The sequence below is a fragment of the Manacus candei genome, unplaced genomic scaffold, assembly GCF_025592945.1.
Source record: "Manacus candei isolate 608988 ecotype Guabito, Panama unplaced genomic scaffold, ASM2559294v1 h1tg000033l, whole genome shotgun sequence".
Taxonomy (NCBI): domain Eukaryota; kingdom Metazoa; phylum Chordata; class Aves; order Passeriformes; family Pipridae; genus Manacus; species Manacus candei.
Genome location: NW_026138081.1, coordinates 7,529,188 through 7,549,726, shown reverse-complemented (window position 1 = coordinate 7,549,726; position 20,539 = coordinate 7,529,188). Strand labels below are relative to the sequence as shown.

At 36.7% G+C, this 20,539-nt stretch overlaps 1 protein-coding gene across 1 annotated transcript in view; it reads left to right on the top strand.

Moving 5' to 3' along the window:
• Positions 1-20,539, top strand: part of STARD9 (StAR related lipid transfer domain containing 9) — a 100,680-nt gene that overhangs the window by 44,597 nt on the left and 35,544 nt on the right. Inside the window, exons 8-19 of the mRNA XM_051791960.1 lie at positions 4,634-4,703; positions 7,835-7,907; positions 8,815-8,882; positions 9,456-9,553; positions 9,770-9,970; positions 10,373-10,470; positions 12,625-12,702; positions 13,508-13,582; positions 14,302-14,481; positions 18,240-18,291; positions 19,196-19,333; positions 20,166-20,248. Coding sequence (XP_051647920.1) covers positions 4,634-4,703; positions 7,835-7,907; positions 8,815-8,882; positions 9,456-9,553; positions 9,770-9,970; positions 10,373-10,470; positions 12,625-12,702; positions 13,508-13,582; positions 14,302-14,481; positions 18,240-18,291; positions 19,196-19,333; positions 20,166-20,248 — 1,214 coding nt within the window. The remainder of the gene's footprint in view (positions 1-4,633; positions 4,704-7,834; positions 7,908-8,814; positions 8,883-9,455; positions 9,554-9,769; positions 9,971-10,372; positions 10,471-12,624; positions 12,703-13,507; positions 13,583-14,301; positions 14,482-18,239; positions 18,292-19,195; positions 19,334-20,165; positions 20,249-20,539) is intronic.

The window sequence follows — 20,539 nt, the reverse complement described above, 5'->3', positions numbered from 1 at the left end:
CACTTGCAATTAGGCCTTTGGTACTTCGTAAATTGATTGGCTCCTGGTGTAAAGTTTGCCTGCTACATTGTGTGTCTGACCAAAAACTGACCAAAGGTACATGTCAAAATCAGTGCACCAGTGCAAAATCATAAACTGTAGCTTTACACTGGAGACCAGAAGGAAGAGCCTTTTCCAAACTGATGCAAGTTTCATAAATTAGTGAGTTTTTTTAGGAAGTAAATGCATACATTTCCTTTTCAGTTTGCCTTATTTAGTGGTCAGAATTCCAAAGTTGCATCTGGTATCACTGAGTCTGCAACTGCTTGACTGGACACTAAGTGGGTAGTAACACCTTGGGGGTATGCATTTAGTGCACAAAATGCATATCACACAGAATTTTGTGGGTCCTGTCACATCAGATCAAATACTGATTTTTTCTGGATTTTAAATAGAATTCTTGTGTCAGTTTGTTTTGTGAATTTCTTTTGTTCTCCCTGGTTCACTTTTCTCCCTCTCCTTTTCTTTACGGCATTACACATCGGATTGTTATCCTCACTTTAGAGATTAAGGCAGAATGTGACAACAGATAGGGTGACTTGACTGTGTGATTGAATAGAGCCTAAAATTCCCATCTCTGATTCCCTGGACATCTGTTGCATTGGTCACAGTACATCTAACAACCAGTGGTTGTTACCAATTCCTCTTCTCAAAATTTGAAATCAGTGCTTGGAAAGTGTTGAACTTGCATAGTCTTATACACAAGGGCCTATCTTGCATTCTGGTTATTTTAGCTGTGCTTTCCCAGCACATCAGCATCCTGTTTAAGGAGAGTTGGAAAATAGCTGAATTGATGGTCTCATTAGTATGGCAAACTTATCATTCTTTGAAAAGCAGATTCATAGACATTTGGCCTTTACTGAGGTCTTTCCAAGATTCTTTCTACCTGCTTATCGTAGAACTTCATTGTTGGTGGAGTACAGATACTAATTGTTTTCTTTTAGCAGCTGCTCATTCACCACACAAGAAAAGGTCTTTAAAATGCTTCCTTCCTTGGTAATTTCCATCTCTTTTCTCAGGCCTTATATCTCCAATGATTCCTTGGCTGCATATAATGGTGTTTCCCTGTTTTAAAAGAAAATACAGTTATAGCTTCTGCCAGTGGGCTGGCTTGTCCTTTGTCAGTATTCTTCTGGAAGCTTCCAGGCCCATTCTGTCACTTCTTTTTCAATTCTGTAGTGACTTTTTTTGTTGTGGGATATTTTGGTTGTTGTTGTGGTTTGTTGGCTTGGTTTGGTTTTTTTTTTTAAATTTACCCCCTTTGAAAAAAGATTTTATACTTAGACACAGCTGAAGACTTTGAGTGGAACAGTTTTATGCTAGAGTTCTGAAATATGCTGTGAAAGTTCCCAGTTGATTAGATTTTGTAAACTGAGAGGAAAAGATATTGGCAAAGGATTAACCTCAGTAATATTTACCACTTTTGGCCACAGTTCTAAGTTCAGTTTTAATAATTTATTTTACAAGATTCTCTCCCTCTGTATGTTATGACAACCTGCAAAAACCATTGTGTTAATGCTAGTAAGAAAAATTTTAATGACGTGATTCACATTTTTCAAAAAACTGAACACATGCATGAAAAATGAAGTAATTTCTCTACTGAAGGCATCATGGGATGTAATTAGATGCTGTTGTGAGACCATGTGAACAGAAGTGATTTCAGGCTCTGTGAGTCAGTGGCTTAGGGTAACAGATGACATAGTTGCTTTTTTTTTTAGATGTGTATATAAATATATATTTATGAATAAATTTGCCTATGTATGGTTTATGCAATTAAGAATTGTGACAGTTTGCTTTACTTTAGACAGCTCTGGTGTCTGTTGGGGAGAGTGACTAATAAAGGTGTGATAGCTCATTTTGGAACTGCATTCAATAGCTCACATCAAAAACAAGCAGCAGTGACAAAGTCCAAAGGTCTTTTGAGTGCAGGTGAAGAGTACAGTCAGATAGATTCTAATATGATCATATTTAAGAAAATGAAGAGGTTCACAGCACTGGTGCAAAGTGTGCTTCTCAACTGCAGCAGTATATTGCTTCGATTAACAATTGCTGAGCTCTGTAATGAGGACCTTGTACGTGTTGAAGTAGTCTTTGGCAATTTTATATGTAGTGTCTCTGTGCAGGATCAGAGTATTTTATTCATCAAGAATATTATTTCCAATAGCTAGGTGGCTGAGATCAAAATGATCAGCAAGTTTATTAGAAGGGCAGCTTGTTTTGTGTTTCTCTCCCAGGCAATTTGCTGTATGGGAGAAATAAAAATGGTGAACATCAACAAGGCTCAGAAATTTTCCATTATTTTTCATAGATCAAACAAGATAAGGACTAGCATCTGTATTTGCATCATACTTCTTGCAAGCAATCAGCAATTTTAAGGTGTACTGACTTTGATCAGGAGCTCCCCAGTGCACCATTAGTTTCAGTTGTGTGTTCGGTGTCAGTGATATCCAGAGTACAGTTAGCAGTGGATGAAGAACAGAGAGAGACTAAAATCAGAAAACTTAACCCCTTTAAGAGTGCTTAGATGCTCTGGAAAATGCAATTTTCGTTTGCAAGTCCACTAAGGAAGTCCCAGCTCTGAACACTAAGTATTTTGAATAGTTTCCAGCCCATCGTTTTACATGTAAAAGCTGAGAGACTGTAGCCTTTAAAATGCTGAAAGTGTTTCAGTGCTTTGGATTGGAATCATTTCAAACTTCCCTCTCACAGATGGTTGCACTGTTAAGGAATCAGCCTCTCTTAAATCAGGAAATGATGCAATCTATTTTATTACTCTGAGACAGATTTCTGGGGGAGATCCTTTCTTTCTCCAAGGCAGATTTCTAGACAAACAAGGGCTTTTGATCTTTCTGTGGGATTTGAAAATGACCTTTCTTTTTCTAACAGCCAACAAAACACTTTGTCATTTCTTTTCAAGCAACATTTGCAATATTTCATTAGTCTTATCAAAAAACTAAATGCTTTGAACTCTGTACTAGATTCAATATTCCAGTGTTTATGGAAATGTAGGCAGGTAAGAATTTCTTCCTCTATTTTTTATAGCTGAGTTTTTATGTAGTTAAATAAGACCCTGAAAAAGGATTCAGGAAAACAATGTAGATAGTTTCCATATTCTGAGCTCTGAAGATCCCAGTGCTGCTGGAAAAATAATGGGCCTCTTTCTCAAATGGAAAATGTGATGACTTCTGGAATTAATGTATTGTAAAGGGACACTAGAGAGCAGAAGAAATACTTTTGTTTGAAAATCATTCTATACTTTGTGTGTGTGCAAGTGTGCATGCATGCACGCTGCAGTGAGGGGGTGTCTTAAAGTATGGGTGATCCAAAAATCTTTTTTTTTATGTGTATCAGTTGTTAAAGGACTAAAGTAAATTCCCATCTTTGACTTAGATTTTGTCTTCATTTGAAGTTATGCAAGCTGTTATCCTGTGAGAATAGACTCTTAACAATGTCAGAAGTACTTATTTCAGTCCTGTTGAATTTTTCATTAATCTTGTCTTGCATTCTAGCAGTAGATAAATTATTCGATCCAAATAAATCAAATTTTTTCAGTACTTTGTCTTCACCCACACTTTTGTGGTCTGTAGTAAAACTGGCCAAACCTAAATCTGCGGTGGGGGGAGAAAGTTACCCTGGATTCAAGCTGTGAGATAAAACATTTTGCACAGGAGTATTTTACTGGGTATTGTATGATGAAGACTTGCTTCTTAACTCAGGTGTTTTTTAAGGAGTCACTGCAGTACAAATGATAAATAATCATCACCATAAAATGGAAATGAGGCATATTAAACTGGATTTATGGGAAACACAAGCCTGTTGAGGATAAGTTTGTATGTCTGCTGGAATTTGCATTTTGCAAGGAGCTGGCAGGGCTGGTACAGCACAGCAGCACACTGCCCTCCACTGGGGCCTGCTTAGTCACGACCACCCCTCTAACACAGCAGGTTCTGAATGCAGTATTTCTTTCATTTGTTTGACGGATTTCCCCCCCTTATAAATAAAATCAAATAGAAAAACCCCAAAACAAAACAAACAAACAAACTAAAGCCTAAACTGAAAGCAGAAGACAAGAAAAGGCCAGATGTTTCATACAGTTATTTGGGAGATCCCTCAAAAACCCTCTGAGGAGAAAAGTGCGTGAAGACTTCTAACTGTAGGCTGAAGCCTAACTAAGTAAGTGGTGAATATTCACAGGGGTTAGTTGGTTCTGAATTCTGTTAGTTGTGAGCAGAACCATTATCCAGGGGCAGTGGAAAAAGCTTTTTTACAGGATCTGTACCCAATTAGTAGGAGTGACATAGCTGAACATTTATTATGGAGTTAGAGTTATACTGGCTTTTAAATAATATTGTTCTGCAGACGAGTTGGAAAAAGATCTGCACTTTGAAGGCACAGTGCATCACTGAAGGATGGACTGCAATTTTAAACTTTATTTTCTAAAGTAAAAGTTACTCTAGTTAAGAGACTACTTCTAGAATAGACTGCCATCTCAGCAGAACATCCTTATGCTTCTGATGTTGAGTAAATTGTTGGATTAACTGACTGAAACTTCCTGAGAAAGCTATATATTTAACTCTTCTTGAATCTTTGGCAGGATTGACTCATCATTTAGTTACAGACTACAAGCAAGTTGTAAAACTTCTAGAAGAAGGAATAGCTAAAAGGTATTTTATGTAACAAAACAGCTCCATCTGTATTTAACACTTCTTCCACCGTGTGTTAATTTCATTGATGTTTATTTTACTGACCATGTTGCCAATGCTTTGTCATGACAGGATGTCAGATTTACTGATCCTGCATAGAACATACACATAAGATGTTATGCATCCTCATATTATCCACAACAAGAGCTATAAGCACTCACGAAGTTGTTTCTTCAAAACTGATCCCATGCTGACTTACCCACAAAATTCAACCATCTGTCCGTGATAAAAGATGCAAGCCAAGAAAACATTTTGCTGTAAACAGACATCTGTTTTTCCCCTTCAGTTGCTCATGACACTTTAGACTGCATAGCTTTCAACTCTCTTGTTAATTTAATTTAGTTATCCAAAACTGCTGAAAATATAGTGTATATTTATTTATTTTCCAGAAGTATTTGGTTTATAATTATTTGGTTTAATTTCTATTAATATTTTTAAAAGCTCTTAGCCCAAAATCATGTGTGTTTGCTATGAGAGAACTGCGGGATTTGGCACACTGGTGAAGTCAATGATTTTGGCTTTCTTTAGTCAAGACAGTTCTTTATCTTCTCAACAAGAAGCCTTGACTATTTTTACAAGTGCCATTACAGCAATGGAAAAAGTCATATTTGAAAGGATCCTCCAAATGCAAATCACAGTTCTAAAATTGATATTAAGTCTTATCATAAAATAGTCAAGATTTTAGAATAACAGTGATGCTGGGAAGTAAATAGAAACTAAGCTGCATTATCACAAAAAACATAGAATATACATCAGGATTAAGTTTTACTGCTTCTGCTTGTAGCAATTAGTAGACGCAGCTCTATGGTAAGAATAGACTATTTCAGAACAACAAAATTCCAGTCTGTCTACTAGTGTAATCCTACAGTAGTCTCATAGCTAAGGAAATTGAAGATGTAAAGAAAAAAAAAGTCAGAGGTGCAATATTTTGTATGTAAGTCTTTGTGATGCTGAAGTTTCCGACTATGTCATTTGCATGAAACAAAGCAACAACTTCTTTTTCTGAGTATTTCTTCCAAAACTTATTTGGAATATACAAAAGACTCTTGCTTTCCTATAGTCTTTATTTTTATTAAATATTCTGCAGAGTATTTATTAGCTCATCATAAATACAATCAAACTCATTTAAAACATCTGCAGTCTGGGAAATTATGCCAGATGAACCTCAGCAGGATCTTAGGGATAAAGAAAGTGGTGAACAGGTTGCAATTGCCCCATATGGCAGGAGGCAGGAGAGGAGCAGATGGGGCGTGATGGCTCCAGATCTGACTATACAGGAAAGATAAGAGGGAAATGCACATGGGTAGTGCATTTTATGGGACAGAGGATATCCTCTGTACTAATAGCAATCAGAGTTTACTGAAGGCATTTTTTCTACCAGTTGGTTTTATCAGGTTGTCTCCAGCCCTGCTTTGGGCACGCTTACCCATTGTAAAATAAATAAATATGATTTTGGACATGCAATCATTATTTTTGTTGTTACTCTCAGTGTTATCTTTTTTTCTCTTGACACTTTACAAGACTCAGTTTCAAATGTTTAAGATTAAAATTTTTATAATGCAGCAAATGCAAATTTCCAAAAGTACAGTCCTGGCACTGTAAACAACCAGTGAATCTAGATAATACTATCAGAACAGTTAATAATATTAAAATGTACAACACACACCATGACATAATAGAATATATTAAAAACTAACACATACATTCTCCCATAAAATGTTCAAATGGGTTGTGTGTAGTTGAGATGTGAACTAGCCCTCCAATTATCTTGCGTATTGTTGGAGGTGAGAAGTGAGTACTAATACTTTCTCCTCCAAATCCTGAGGCACTTTCTTTTTCTCTTTTGCTTTATAAACTTTCGTACTGTTCCCTTATATTCTCTACCCACTGTAGAACTGTTTTCTGTCATCTGCCCTTTACCTAATTGTCTTCCTCCTCCAACATCTGGAGACTAGTTTATGTTCTCCTGCTACCTCAGCTTAGGCTCACTTACAGCCGTGATGCACTAGGCTGCCTGTAGCTTTTGGCAAAACCTGCTCACGTGGCTATGGAGGAGGTGTAGGAAGCAGAGAACAACAGGGAGGAGAGTCCTGGCTTTACCCGCATGCTCTGGATGCTCAACAGTGTATGCACAACTGCAGCTTTCTGCTCTCTAGTGCAACTGGTCTCTGCAGTACTCTGACAACTGGGCTCGTAAAAAAAGCATGGTACCACAGTCCTTTTCTATACTGCTAAACTTACCTACTGTTGCTGAGGGTAGACTTGGCAAAAGTGATGCTAAAGGCTGTATGTGTAGCTGATACTCAAGGCAAGCTACAAGAGCAACAAAAGAAAAAGATCTGTGACCTGGCTTCTGCCCTAGCAAAATCCTGCTTTCTTTGGGTTTATCTAATTAAAACAACAATAAAGAAAGTAGAATTTCCAAAAGTTTGCATTACAGAGACAGTGGAACGGTGCTGCTTCTCCTGCTCCTGTGCCTGGTACCCACTCGCCAGAGTGCAGTAGGTCAGAGCACTACAGCTGTGTGACCAATCTGTCCATGTCATAAAATCAAGCAAGTGAATTACAGTATTCATATAGTACTCACATGGGTAGACTGGTTAATCTCACTGGACTCCTCTAACAGTGTAAAAGAACTGTATCAGCCCTTTGACATAAAAGAGCCCCAGATGTGGGGTATGAAGCTTTTTGGACCCTTAGGAAGTGCCAAGGAATAAAAATGGGGACAATATGGAGAAAATGTGCTGGGCTGGTACATTCAGTGATGTTAGGTTGAACTGTTTGATGCTGGCTGTACTTCTCTGCTGCGTTCTATGCTTATGCAACACCTTACACCTGTGCTGTAAAGCTGCTTTAAGGTATTTCTTCAGAGTGCTGCTGGTGGACAGAAAGAGCTCTAATCAATCCTCGGTTTCTGCCCTTCCAGGTTCTCTGCCAAATGCTCTGTGATCAGATCCAAGAATGCAGCCTACCATGTTCTCTGAGTTTCGCATTCCTTCATCTTCACTTATCTGCTGTATTTGTTGGTTTTTTATTTCCCTGAATATTGGGAAGTAACCAGTTGTAATTGAATGGTTTGTTCTTCTTTCTAGAATCACAGCAGCTACACATATTCACAGTGCCAGCAGCAGATCCCATGCTATCTTCACCATCCACTACACTCAGGTTAGCTAAAAATAATTCAGCTTCCTTTTCACACTCAAAAGCATTGTTCACTGTGTTGTGAATTGTTTACTTGTCATTGTTTTGTGCTGTTTGTATTAATCTCAGTGGAAGCTGTTACTTATTTCCTTTGGATCACGCTGCAGATGTGTTACGCTTCCTACACAGCCTGATGTGCTGAGTGTTTACTGAAGTATTCTGTTCCTTTGTGCAAGCTTATAGTCAGAAGTGATGCCAAAGACTCACTTAAAAAAGAAATGTTTTCAGTTTTAATCAGCTCTTTGAAATGCAATACCCCTTCTAGAACGCTGTGGAAATTGCATGCGAATATGTTTGAAGTTATGTTTTGTCACACTTGTTTAAGATGCTTAATTGAAGTATAGCATTAGTTTAACACCAAAATTTTGTATCTGTCCAGCTTTTTAGATGTCCTTGTATTTTAGCATTTGGCATCCAGTACTCTCTCAGAGACAATGCAGCCTTTCTCTGGAGGAGTTATATCCTTTCCTGGCAGGGAACTCGTTTAGTGATCCAATAGACCTTTTCTATCTCACACTTCTAACATCCTGTAATCACAGAACATTTTGGGATATTTTTCTGTAGTTTCACAAAAGACCTTTGGAATACATTAATGGAAAATAACTCTACAAGATCTACAAGAAAGCCTTTCACAGTCACTAGGCAGTAAAGTTTTTTTTCAAGAGGAAATTGGCATAAGAGGGTAGTTTCTCTGTCCGGTGAGAAAGCTGTTGAGTTAATGGTTTGAACACAGTCAGAGGTTCAAGGTCACAAAGAAAAACAGTGAGACAGTCATATGTACAACTCAGTTTCAAACGAAAGAGCACATCAATTTTATTTTCATTAATTAATTAAGAGGAATAATCTTCCTTATTTGTGTTTTTCTCTCCAGGCTATACTGGAGAACAATCTACCCTCTGAAATTTCAAGCAAGATCAACTTAGTGGACCTTGCAGGCAGGTAATAACATATTGAGGGGCAAAGAGGTAATTTTATTCATGTTCCAAAAGTTCCTAAGTCTCTAATCTTAGCAATGCATTTCAGTGAGGAACATATAGTTGTACTAGATGTGACAGAGAACAGAAAAATGGAAGTCATGCTGAAGAGTTTTAGAACAGAACTTTTTTTCCCCTCAAGAATGTGAATTGCCATGCATGTATGAACAGAGAAAGTAGAATTGAGGGGACTTTTGTACTGAGCCAGTCTACCCTTGCAGAGTTGTGAAATGTATGGGTTTTTTGTGTACAGTCAGAACCACTATGATTGGGTTGCCCAGTTCAGACTTGAGTTTATGTTTTTGGTGTGTCTTTAACAGAATCTTGCACCAATAGCTTTTGCTTATGGTTGTTTGGACTTTTTGAAATAGAGGGCAATATGAAGTATTCAAAGAATTTAATTTTTTAATTGCAAAGCTCAAAATTTATATTTTCTTTTATTTCTAGAAAATACATGATGTTTTCATATCGACTGTACATTCATAATTAATCATTTTTGTTTATTTTGCATTGTCTTTTTCATGCTGACATGCTACAGTGAAAGAGCTGATCCCAGTTACTGTAAAGATAGAATTACCGAAGGTGCCAATATTAACAAGTCATTAGTGACACTTGGAATTGTCATATCCACTTTAGGTAAGCCCATCAGTTCTTTATATTGAAGGGTAGTGATAAAAGCACATGACTCATTTACCATGTGTTGTGTCTTAATGTTATTTTCATTTACAATAAAAAGCTGCACAGAGCAGCTGTGGTGTCTTCAAAAACTGTCATGACATCTAAGAAAATTAAACAGCCATGACAGGAAAAAAAATAACCCCTTTCCTGAGTTCTGTGGTATTTCTCCTTCAGCACAAAATTCCCAGATGTTCAGCAGCTGCCAGAGCATTAACACCATAGCGAGCGAAGGGGAGAGCAGTCATGCAGACAGTCCTTCCACAGGCAGCGTCAGTGGGACCAGGCGGCCGGCTTACATCCCATACCGTGACTCCATCCTCACCTGGCTTCTCAAGGATAGTCTGGGGGGCAACTCCAAAACCATTATGATTGCCAGTGAGTTTGGTTTCTGTTAATTGTTAACATCACTACCTTGCATCTTTAATATACATCTCTACTGCAGTGAGAAGACAGCTATGCCACTTAGAATCTGTCCTTGTAAACATTTTCATAAATACTTCGTAGAATACTCCAGGAAATGAAAAGGCAGCTGGTTGTGCATGAAGTTAAGTTTAAGAGTTTCCAAGGTCATAGCTTTGATTTTAAGTGTTCGTTCAGTTATAAATACAACCTTTGAAGACATTCTCTGTGATTTTAATGAAATAACCCTAAGAATATTTTCTGATTTGTTTTTAAAGAAGCAAGACTAAACAAAAAATATACTTTTTTGAAAAATGATGGGTTAAACTGATTACTTTTTAAAATTGTGTTTCTTTTCTGATTGTCTTCTGTCTGCAGCTATCTCCCCTGCCAGCTCCAGCTACAATGAGACCATGAGTACTTTGAGATATGCTTCAAATGCCAAAAATATTATTAACAAGCCCAGAGTGAATGAGGTGAGGCTTTGAGTTCTGCTTTTCATTTTTGTCCCATTTTGTTACATGTATTGTTTAAGGTTTATTCAGAATATCTGCTCTGTGAATAAAATTCTTGCTTTTTTTTTTTCTACGTTAATGACAGCTAAATAAGAGCCCGGATATTACAAAAATAATTTCTTTGATTCCCTGCAGTTTAAACCATTTAGAATTTCACACCTATTTTACATTCTTCATCTCTGTCCATTGAGTTTCAATCATCTTTCTCTTTGAATTGGTATGACATGTATGTTTAATCTGTGTCTTTATCATAAATATTGGTAGAGCTACAGATCTGTTATGACTATTTGTTACCATTTAACCTGTTACTGTAAGTGCATAACCCTTGCAAACCCTTCCTTTGGCAAGTTAAATGATCACTGTTAAGGTTGCCATCAAGAATTCAAAAGTTAGTATACCAGACCTAACGTAGCCTGTGTAGTCTCCATTTGTCTTCTTTTTAGTACACAAAAATAATTAAGTCTTTAAATACATGGGAACGATAGTGACCACAGAACCCCAGCTTCATTCATTGCACAAAACAGGCCTGTTCCAGGAACGAACTCTGACTGTATGGCAGATCCATCTGTTCAATTGTACAGAGGTCTTTCACAGGCTGCACAAGTTAAAAGATGGGAGACTATTGAGGGGAGAGTCAGATGCTGCATTCGAGGGCTGTATTCTGTTGCTGCCCCTGCTATACTATTCTTGTTCAATGCTAGTCCAGATGCTTAAAGCAAACCTTCAATGTGTGCTTTTTTCTTATTTTCCACCCTTACCCCTGGTACACATTTATTAAATGTGAAAACTTAAACTCTCCCAATCAAAGACATAATATTAAAACAGATTGATTAGTAGTTGTGGAGATTTTAGACACTTATAGTGATAAGAACCAGCATTAAAAGTAATCCATGGGGAAATGCATAATTCTGTCTGTCTTCGTAGCAAAATTCAAATAACACATAGTAATCAAGATCTACAATTACATATGCTAGAAATATAAAACTCTTGAATTGCTGCTCTCTAACTGAGTGTGCTTCACCTGGCCTTCTGCATGAGGCTGCCTTTACATGAGATCAAGTAACTTAAGGACTGAATCAGAGTGTATCCATCTAAGGCATATCTGTTGAGTTTAGGTTTCAAAAATGTCCTGATTCCAGCATTTCTTAATCTTTTTGTCATTGACTTTACAGCTTTAGTAGTATTCTTTTGTGCTTTGGCCTGAGTGTATCAAGATTTTTTCTGTAGATAAAAGCATAGAATCTTAGAGATGTACTTCACTTATTTGCTTTCCTAACAATACTCTGTTAAATATGGGCAGAATTAAACCCTTCTAATCCAAGGTTTCCCAAGTTTAATTTGCATCTGTATTACCAGTGCCTTCTGACATCACTAGTGGCAGAAATAGTGTGCTTAATTTTGTCAGCAGCAGTTCTCAACTCTTGTGACAGGCTAAAGGCAAGGAAACACTCCTGGGTAAGCCTCTTGTCACATACAAGCCTCCCATCTCGGGTTCCCATCACTCTCTTCAGCTCTTCAGTCTTACAAATTGATGTGAACCGAAGTGTCACTGGCAGCCCAGAAAAAATTGATTCTTTCCTGAAGAGTTTCCCTGAACTGTCTAAAAAGCTGGTTTCCAGAAAGTGCCAGTGCAGAGGTGCTTACTCTGAGAGTGAGATAAATGCCTCCGCACAAGCAGGCAGGAAATTCTTTGTGTATCAGCTGCAAGAGCTTTTAATACCATGCTTGGTGACATCCTGTCGTAGTCCCCATTAGTCTGATTTTATATATCAGCATTAAATAACAGCATTTTTCTGATTTACTGTAACAATTTTGAAGGTAGATCCTTAAAAGTAGTGACGTATCCAGCTAGTCATGATGGGAACAAATGCTGTGGTAGGTCTGTGTTCAGAAGAGAGATGGAGCAAAGTTTATGGGAAAAGAGAACCTATTGAAGCTGGGAACCACCTGCCCCTAGGCAGTACATCCAAGGGGCCTGGCGAGTGAAGCAAGGAGTATTGCCGTGAGAGTGCCTGTTCTCCTCTCCTCCTGGCTGTTTGAATATCTCTGCATTGACTTCTTTAGCTAGAATTTTTTTAAGAAATTTTTTGAATGGTCCGTGTCTCAATGTTTCAGGATGCAAATGTGAAGCTGATCAGAGAACTGAGAGAGGAAATCGACAGGTTGAAAACTATGCTGCTGAGCTTTGAACTGGTATGTAGCAATGCGGCCCCACTGGAGCTTTTGTGTTACTTTAGGTAGCTACAGTTGCTTACTTTAATCTGAGCTGTGTATGTTTCCATGTTTATTGTAACTGGAGGGAAATTAAACTGTTGTCTGGGTGATTTTGCAATTATTATACGGTTAACTGCATTTCTGTAATTTCTCTGTTTTCTGTCATTATCATTATATTGATGAACCTGAAGTATAAGCAGCATTCGAAAGGATTTCTTTTTTTTTCATGGAGTTGAATGGTTTTCCTGTCCACAAATACCATGAAATAGAAGTATTTTATTTTTAAGGATATGGAAATACCAAAACAGTACAAAATATTAATCATTGATGTAATTTTCCTGTCAGACTGGTGAACTAGTGACCTCAAAAGTACCTTGGAGCTTCTACTCTGCCTGAACGCTCTGTCCCCCAAAAGAACTTGTGAACATCTGTGAGCCCTCACAATACAGATTACACCCCTGGTGTTTTTCTCCTTTTGAATAATAATAGTGTCTTGGTTTTCCAAGCCATGGCGAGATTGTTTTGTTGGGAGAGACAGGAACTACACTCCACGATTTATTTGCACAGAAGTATCTCTCTGTTATGGCTTTTTTACCAGTTCTTTACCCAAAAAATTGCATGCAATAACTAGAAATGTAGGCTAGGTGCTAGAAGGGAGCATATGTATTTTGTCTTTCCTTCTCCTGAGTTCATCACTTTGGAATGCTGGAGAGTGAACTAATATGCCTGCCAGTTGTGAATAAGGAAACTAACATGTAGATCTTGGTGGCTGTTGTTTATATAGAGAAATTCCAGTCCATCTTGGAGTGATGACAGGGATGGAAATCTGACTGAACTGGTCCTTCAGAATGAAATGAAGGTGTGTATGATTAGTTGATGCTTTAATTATCTACTGTTTCACTAGGCCAGGAGAATAACACTGCTGTAGTTCTGAAACTGCAGTGAAAATGTTATTGGCTTAATCCTTTCCTTTTTACTCTGAAAATTCAGGAAACTGACACCCTAATCCATGTTAAGTGCATTCTACCAATTTATAATGAAAGTCTTGTGTCCTTAATGGGACTTAGTGCATTGTGTATCACTAAGTCTGCACAATCTACTCCTTGTTTGAAAGCTGTCTCAATACACCACAATAATTAATTATACGGAGTCTGTCCCTTCTAAGATTAAACTCCTCCAATTTATTCAAATGAAATTATTGTGCACTCACTAAAATTACTAAAAAGATTTGGTCACTGGTGACCAGGAAAGGTTTGGGAGACCTTAAGTGTAAGTTTTGCTCAAAACCAGGCAAAATAACTTGTTAGCATGATCATGCCTCTGTCTGACATTATGGGAATGAGACTCCAGCAGATTAAACTGGCTTCACTTGGTGGTAGTACAGTTTTTTTCCTAGTTTTTTTGTTGCCACAGAAATATGCTGCAATTAGAAATACACCTGGTTTATTTCTAATTGCAACTGGTGAAAGAATGTTGCATCCAATAACTGGAAAAAATGCTGATCTTTCTGAAGAAATTTATGAGTGAGAAAAATTATTCTGTTAGTAAGTGAAACAGTTTCCTCTCCTATTCTTTAAGATTGAGCAATTGACCAAAGACTGGACAAGTAAGTGGACAGACAGGAAAGCCATCATGGAAGAATACAGTGTGGACATCAACAAAGAAAAAGCTGGAGTAACAATAGATTCTAGTCTACCTCATCTAATGGCCATGGATGATGATATCCTCAGCACAGGAGTGGTGCTGTATCATCTCAGGGTGAGATATTGTCACTTGTCTTATTTTACTCTTTAATGTGAAAACATTTGTTTTCTTTGGAAATGGAGAGTGGTTAGGATGGCATTACAACAACAGCTATCAAAAAGTGAAGGTCTCAGATCACAAGACATATAATGGGGGAAAAAAGCAGAAAATACATGGAAATGGAGAAGGAAAAGAATTCATTTATGAGCTGACCCTATATTCATATATGAATATAAGTTGACCTCTTATGAATGCATGTGCAAAAAATTTGATAATGTATCACAAGCAAAGCAAAATAGTCAAATTAGGCATTAGCAGTTTGTCCACAAAGCATGTATGTGTAAACATAAAGGATGGTGCTTAAAGTATACCAGACATACTGGTCCACATTTTATGAAATATTTGTATACTTAAGACTGGAATAGTCTTTATGTGTATAGATAAAAGTAAGCTTTAAAAAACACAAGCTCACTTTGCCAGTGAGTTCAACATATTGCTTTTAGGCCTACCAGGTCTGCTAAGTAGATTCCAGGTGTGTAGCATGAAGGGTAATTACTTGTGATCCTACTTGAGTAGCTATTTTTGAAGATCAGGTAGAAATCCTGGCCTCATAGATACTATTGTGCTTTGTAGCTGCTCATTTAAGGCAAGGTTTTCACCAAGAAACTTTCATAACATTGTGTCTATATTACTGCACATTGTGGCATATGATGTGCATGGTTAGGTCAAATAGTTTTAGGGGATTTTTTTTATTTTAGTAAGTCAGTACTAAACTGGAGTTTAACTTTTTTATGTTGTTTAAATGAATGGAAATTACTGAAATATTTGTGCCGTTTAATGTGAAAGGAATGATGGATGGACACCTCTACAGAGGTGCACTCATTGCCAAAACGTGTTAAACATGTTTGAAAATCATGTATCTGTCTACTAATAAAAAATCTTTATCCAAACTAGATTTTGTGGTGATTTATATAGTTTAGGACAGAGGATTTTTTTTATTCCTCTTAAAAATTACAACAAATATTTGAAACAGAAATCATACTATTCTTTTACCATGTTGGAAGAGAAACTTGAGTAATTTTTCTCATTCCAGCACAAAGAAATTGTACCAGGTAATAATTAGGGACCAAGTAACGATATCCAGTGCTGATCAACATGCAACTTCAACTACTCAACCCTACATTAACATTAAATGTTTATTAGAAGCAATTGCTACTACTTAAATGTTTTAATGTTATATGTCATTTTGGAAACAGCAAATGTTTTCCCATACTAATTTTGACAACAACTAAAGTAATATAAATATATTCATTTTAACAGAGTAACCTGGTTTGAAGGGTCACCTTCTGAAGTCATTCGTGTCTCTGTCACACTAACATCTTTGTCCCTTCTTTCTTTGCTCCTAGATGCTGCCTTTTCTTTTCTTTGTGCTTTACATCTTTTAGTCTCTGGTGTCTGTTACCTTCATCTGAACAGCAAGAAGGTAAAACGTTAGCAGTTCCTTACATAACAGGGCTTAAACATACAATAGCACTTTACATTGTACTTCTAGAGAGAGGTCATGGCAGCAGTTTTCAGATCATGTAGAATAAATATTGTGTTACTCTTTTAGTCTCTTGATATTCCATAATATTAATTGCACTAATCAATGCTGTGCCTACGCTTAATTTTCTGGCTTTCATTAATAGAAGATGTATGTTTTCCTATAAATTAATTGACCTTTTTTCTTTACATTGTTTTAGTAAAAGATGTACTTCATAAACTGTTTTGAAAGTTGTAGTACTCCCAAAAGTGAAGAAGGAAAGCAATCTCAGTCTTTATGATTCTGCAATATATACCGTGGTAATTCTACCCTTAGTCATGAGATACAGCCAGAAGAGGGTAACAATATAAAAGCGCTTCAACAAATGTAAAGATGTACAATGACATGTTAAGGTCAGGTTGTGCAGTCATTTCATCTGAAACGTCTTTCACTTTTTCAGGGAGAATACTCAATATTCAATCACAAAAGAGTATAAATATTGAAATTATTAGCTCAGTAATAGCATTTAAAAAAAATGAAATCAACATGGGCCTGGTTTATGGCTATTTTTGTTTTGTTTTCTCAAGTTGGGTTAGTTTGCTTGTATTGTATCTGTACCCTTGCTCTCACCTGCAATTTATGGTTGGTTTTAAACTCACCCAGAATCACTCCAACCAACAGAGATACTATTATGAATTTCATAAGCCAGTACTGCTGTAATACACTTTTTTAAATTAAATTGTATTACCAGAGAGTTATTTCAGCAAGTTGGAAAAAGTTTCTTTTGGAATTACAATAACTATTTTCTTGCTTAGTGAAGCAGATAATTGATAAAGAGATCTTTTAGGAGTTGGTTTACTTCTCTTTGTGTAAAATACACGTTGCTAACTCACTTGATTGAGTGAGGTGAGTCAAAGGCCATACGGATCATAAGTTTTCTGGAAGTTGTGGCCAACCCAGGTGGACATTTTGCAGTTGAGTCCACTGAACATTAAACTGACATGCATCTTGATAACTACTCCAAAGCAGGGGCACTGGGCACAATCCACCTTTCAGCCTTTCCAGCAAGGGAAGTCTCAGTAGGGCTTGTGCCAGAGGAGTCTGTTAGTTGGTTCAGATAGCTGAGCACTGTAAGGAGCTGAATGATAACCATTCCCTTTCCCTCCAGTGCAGAAATCCACTGTGATTTATCCATAATTACCCATAACTGCGTCATCTTAAACAGCTTCTGTTTTCCCAGCATTCAGGTTTCTGATTACTGCTTCTTGCTTCATCTTTAAATCTAGGTTACAATATGCTCGGAGAAGAGAGCATATTCAATTTATTCTAATATGAATACAAAAATCACATAGTTTATTGTCCATACTTAATTTTAATATGACCCAAAGAGTTGCCACTAAAGTAATTTTAGACTGCATTTACTAATCACTTTACCACAACCAAGTATAGTCTCTCTTCAGAATTTGGAAATTATTTTGCTTTGATTTCCTAAGAAAAAGTGTAGAACTGGTAACAGAAGGTAATAGACAGATGGTAAATTGATTGGCTTCTTTTGGTAGTTTTTTTTTTCCTCATGGTATTGTTTAAATTACTGGTATTTGCAGTGTACCATAGAAATACTGTATTCTGTAGACTTTTGTTCCTTTCATTGAAGTTATTGAATCTTCAAGTTTGAGAACTTGCCCATATACCATAAGCACTAAGAAGACTTTTCATAGATGTAATTTAATTTTCAGAAAAAAGTTCTTCCTTAGTAGTTAGATTGAAGAATTCATAAACTATGACAAAGTGCCCTTACAAATTAGGAATTCTATGACTTTTGTATCTGAAAAGCCTAGTTAAGCGAATAAACATTTTGCAACTTCTTTCTTTCTGTATGGATATTTATTAAAAGCATACTTGCTTTTCTACAAACAATAAATCTCACTGTAAAAGTTCAAAGCATCACTATGCATGTTCATATTTAAAATATTTGTCTCAAGCACAGTCCAAAAGTCATCTATTAGGGGTTACTTCATCTACTGGAGTCATAGAAGCCGACATAGCTGCATGATGAGAAGTAATTACAACGCTAGGGGGGACAGCAGACTGAAGTATTACCAATTACATAGTGTTTGCTTCAAACAATGCAGTCATTGAGAGGCAATTTATTTCAGGTGTTTGCTAAGATATTGTTCCAAAGCTTTCTTAATTAGTATATATAATCCACTTTCCTCAACCAACTTTTAAATTAGTTCTTTTCTTGTTTTAGGAAGGAACAACCAAAATTGGAAGAAGTGATTCAGACCAAGATCAAGACATTGGTAAGAGAATGATATTACAAATTATTTTATGATACAGTCAGGTCAAACCAAGAGGTTTACATTTGTCATGTGTAATAGCTAGGTAATGTTTGTTTGTCAGCTTTCTTTGTAGAAGAAGGTAAGTAGAAGAGACTAATTATTAAAGTTGGCTAAAATATGTTGATTATTTTTTGTTTAAGAGTCTGAAAAGTCAGTGGTCTTCACCTGATTGAGATGTCTTCAGAATTTTCTTCCCACTTGTGAAATACTACACTAGAGTTTAAAAATATCTTCATTTAACATCCAAATCCTCGTATATTCTATCCTAAACTAGTGGCACAAGTGATCATGAGACATTGAAAATGCTTTTCAACTCTACTTGGACAGAATATTTTAGGTATAAAATCCAAATTATTCCAAATATCTTTTATTTAATTTAATTTCTACTTTTAATTTTAGCAGTCAATTTCAAGAGCTAGATAATATGATAGAGAACTAAAACTTTATACTGAAATTGGAAACCTTGTAAAATCTCAGGTTTCGTTAGGTTCTGCTAAGCTTGGTTAAGTTTGTTTTTTTTTCTGCCAGTAGATCAGTAAAATATAAACAATAAATTCCATAATGGCATTAAGAAAATTCAGCACAATAGAAAAATTTGCACATCAGCTCACAAATTAGAAAGTGATGTATAGTTTTCCAGAACCAGAAATAAAGAAACAATCTCACTATTTTCAATAATGAGTTTCAATAATAAGTTTTTTCTGTGACCAAGTACCTGACTAGCAGTCAAAGATGGCAATTTAATCTCCTTGTTCTGCTCATGATGTAGTTCTCTGTGAAGTGTGCATAGTGTCAAACAGTGTGTGGTACTCTATCCTGAGGAAAATAACCTCTTCAACAGGTGAGATAAATCTGTACACTGTAGTTTTGCAGGGGCAGTGGATTGAAAGGAATCATTGTATGATAGACAACAACTGTGGGATCGTGACCCTGCGACCAGTTCCAGGCGCACACTGCTCTGTGAATGGATGTGAAGTCACTGGATCGTGTCGTCTGTCACAAGGTAAGATTTGGATTTTTTCTGTGAATGCTATGTTATAATTAACTTACCACTGGATTTCACAGACAAGGATTTATGGAATTTGAGCAGATCTAAAAAAGTTATCTCTCAGTCAACTACTGCTGCCCAGGTTTGATCCATGGCTAGAGCTTCCAGATTGGAACAAATAAATTAACGGCCCCACAGAAATAAAATTAAGACATTGGTGACAATATTCTGACTCCTTTTGGCAATAGTAGTCTGTAGCCTTCTGAAAAGGGAACACCTGTATTCAGAGGCACTATAGTGTAAAGTAGTGGATACTGGCTCTAAGCCAGCTGACCACTGAAGGGGTTTTTTGGCAATTATATAACATGGTTGAAATGACCTTCAGCTTTTTCACAGTGTATTTAGGTAGAGGCTACAAGCCACTAAGTCATAGGCAATGATGAATGAATTCAGGTTAAATGGATCAGGCTGCCATATTTTTAGGTTGTTTAAAATAACAATTCAGCTTCTGTGAACTTGCAGTTATCTAGATTCTTAAGAAGATAGTGTAAAAACAAGTCTTCAGCAGTGGGTTGGTTAAGTTTTTGGTATGAAGTCATGCTGTCCTTTAACGTGAACAGGGAATTTACGGTTATCTTTGGTTTGCAGAGATCTACCAAATTAGTTTGCTTGGATGTGGTTATTACAGAATGATAATTCTGCCATTCCATAGTGGCATATTTTAAAAGAGTTCTCTGTTCTGTGATGATGAGAAAGCTGTTGGTCAGAATTCATTTTTTTAACAAACTATGCTGTAGTAGTTTGATGAATTCTCTCTGTAAATGTCTAATTTATTTTTTTTTCGCAGGGGCCCTTGTTGTCCTTGGCAAGTCTCATAAGTTTAGATTCAATCACCCAGCAGAAGCTGCTATCTTAAGACAAAGAAGATCGGTAAGTTCTAAAACTGTATTTTTCTCGCCTAATTTGTCATTTATTTTCCTGGGTTTTTTCTTCTTAAAAGCCAGCCTGATAAAGATAATATTTCTTCTTGTCATCATATCCACTTGCTTCATTTCCTCCATCTAATGGTCTGTAATGACACAAAACCTTTTGTGGGAGGACACTAGCACTTCTTTCAGATGTGCTTAGCAAAAGATGATGCAGATCCCTTGAGTAATTTAGTGTTTCCTGTTTCTAGTCATGACTACAGTAGGATTGAAACAAAAAGGCAGAATGCCGCAG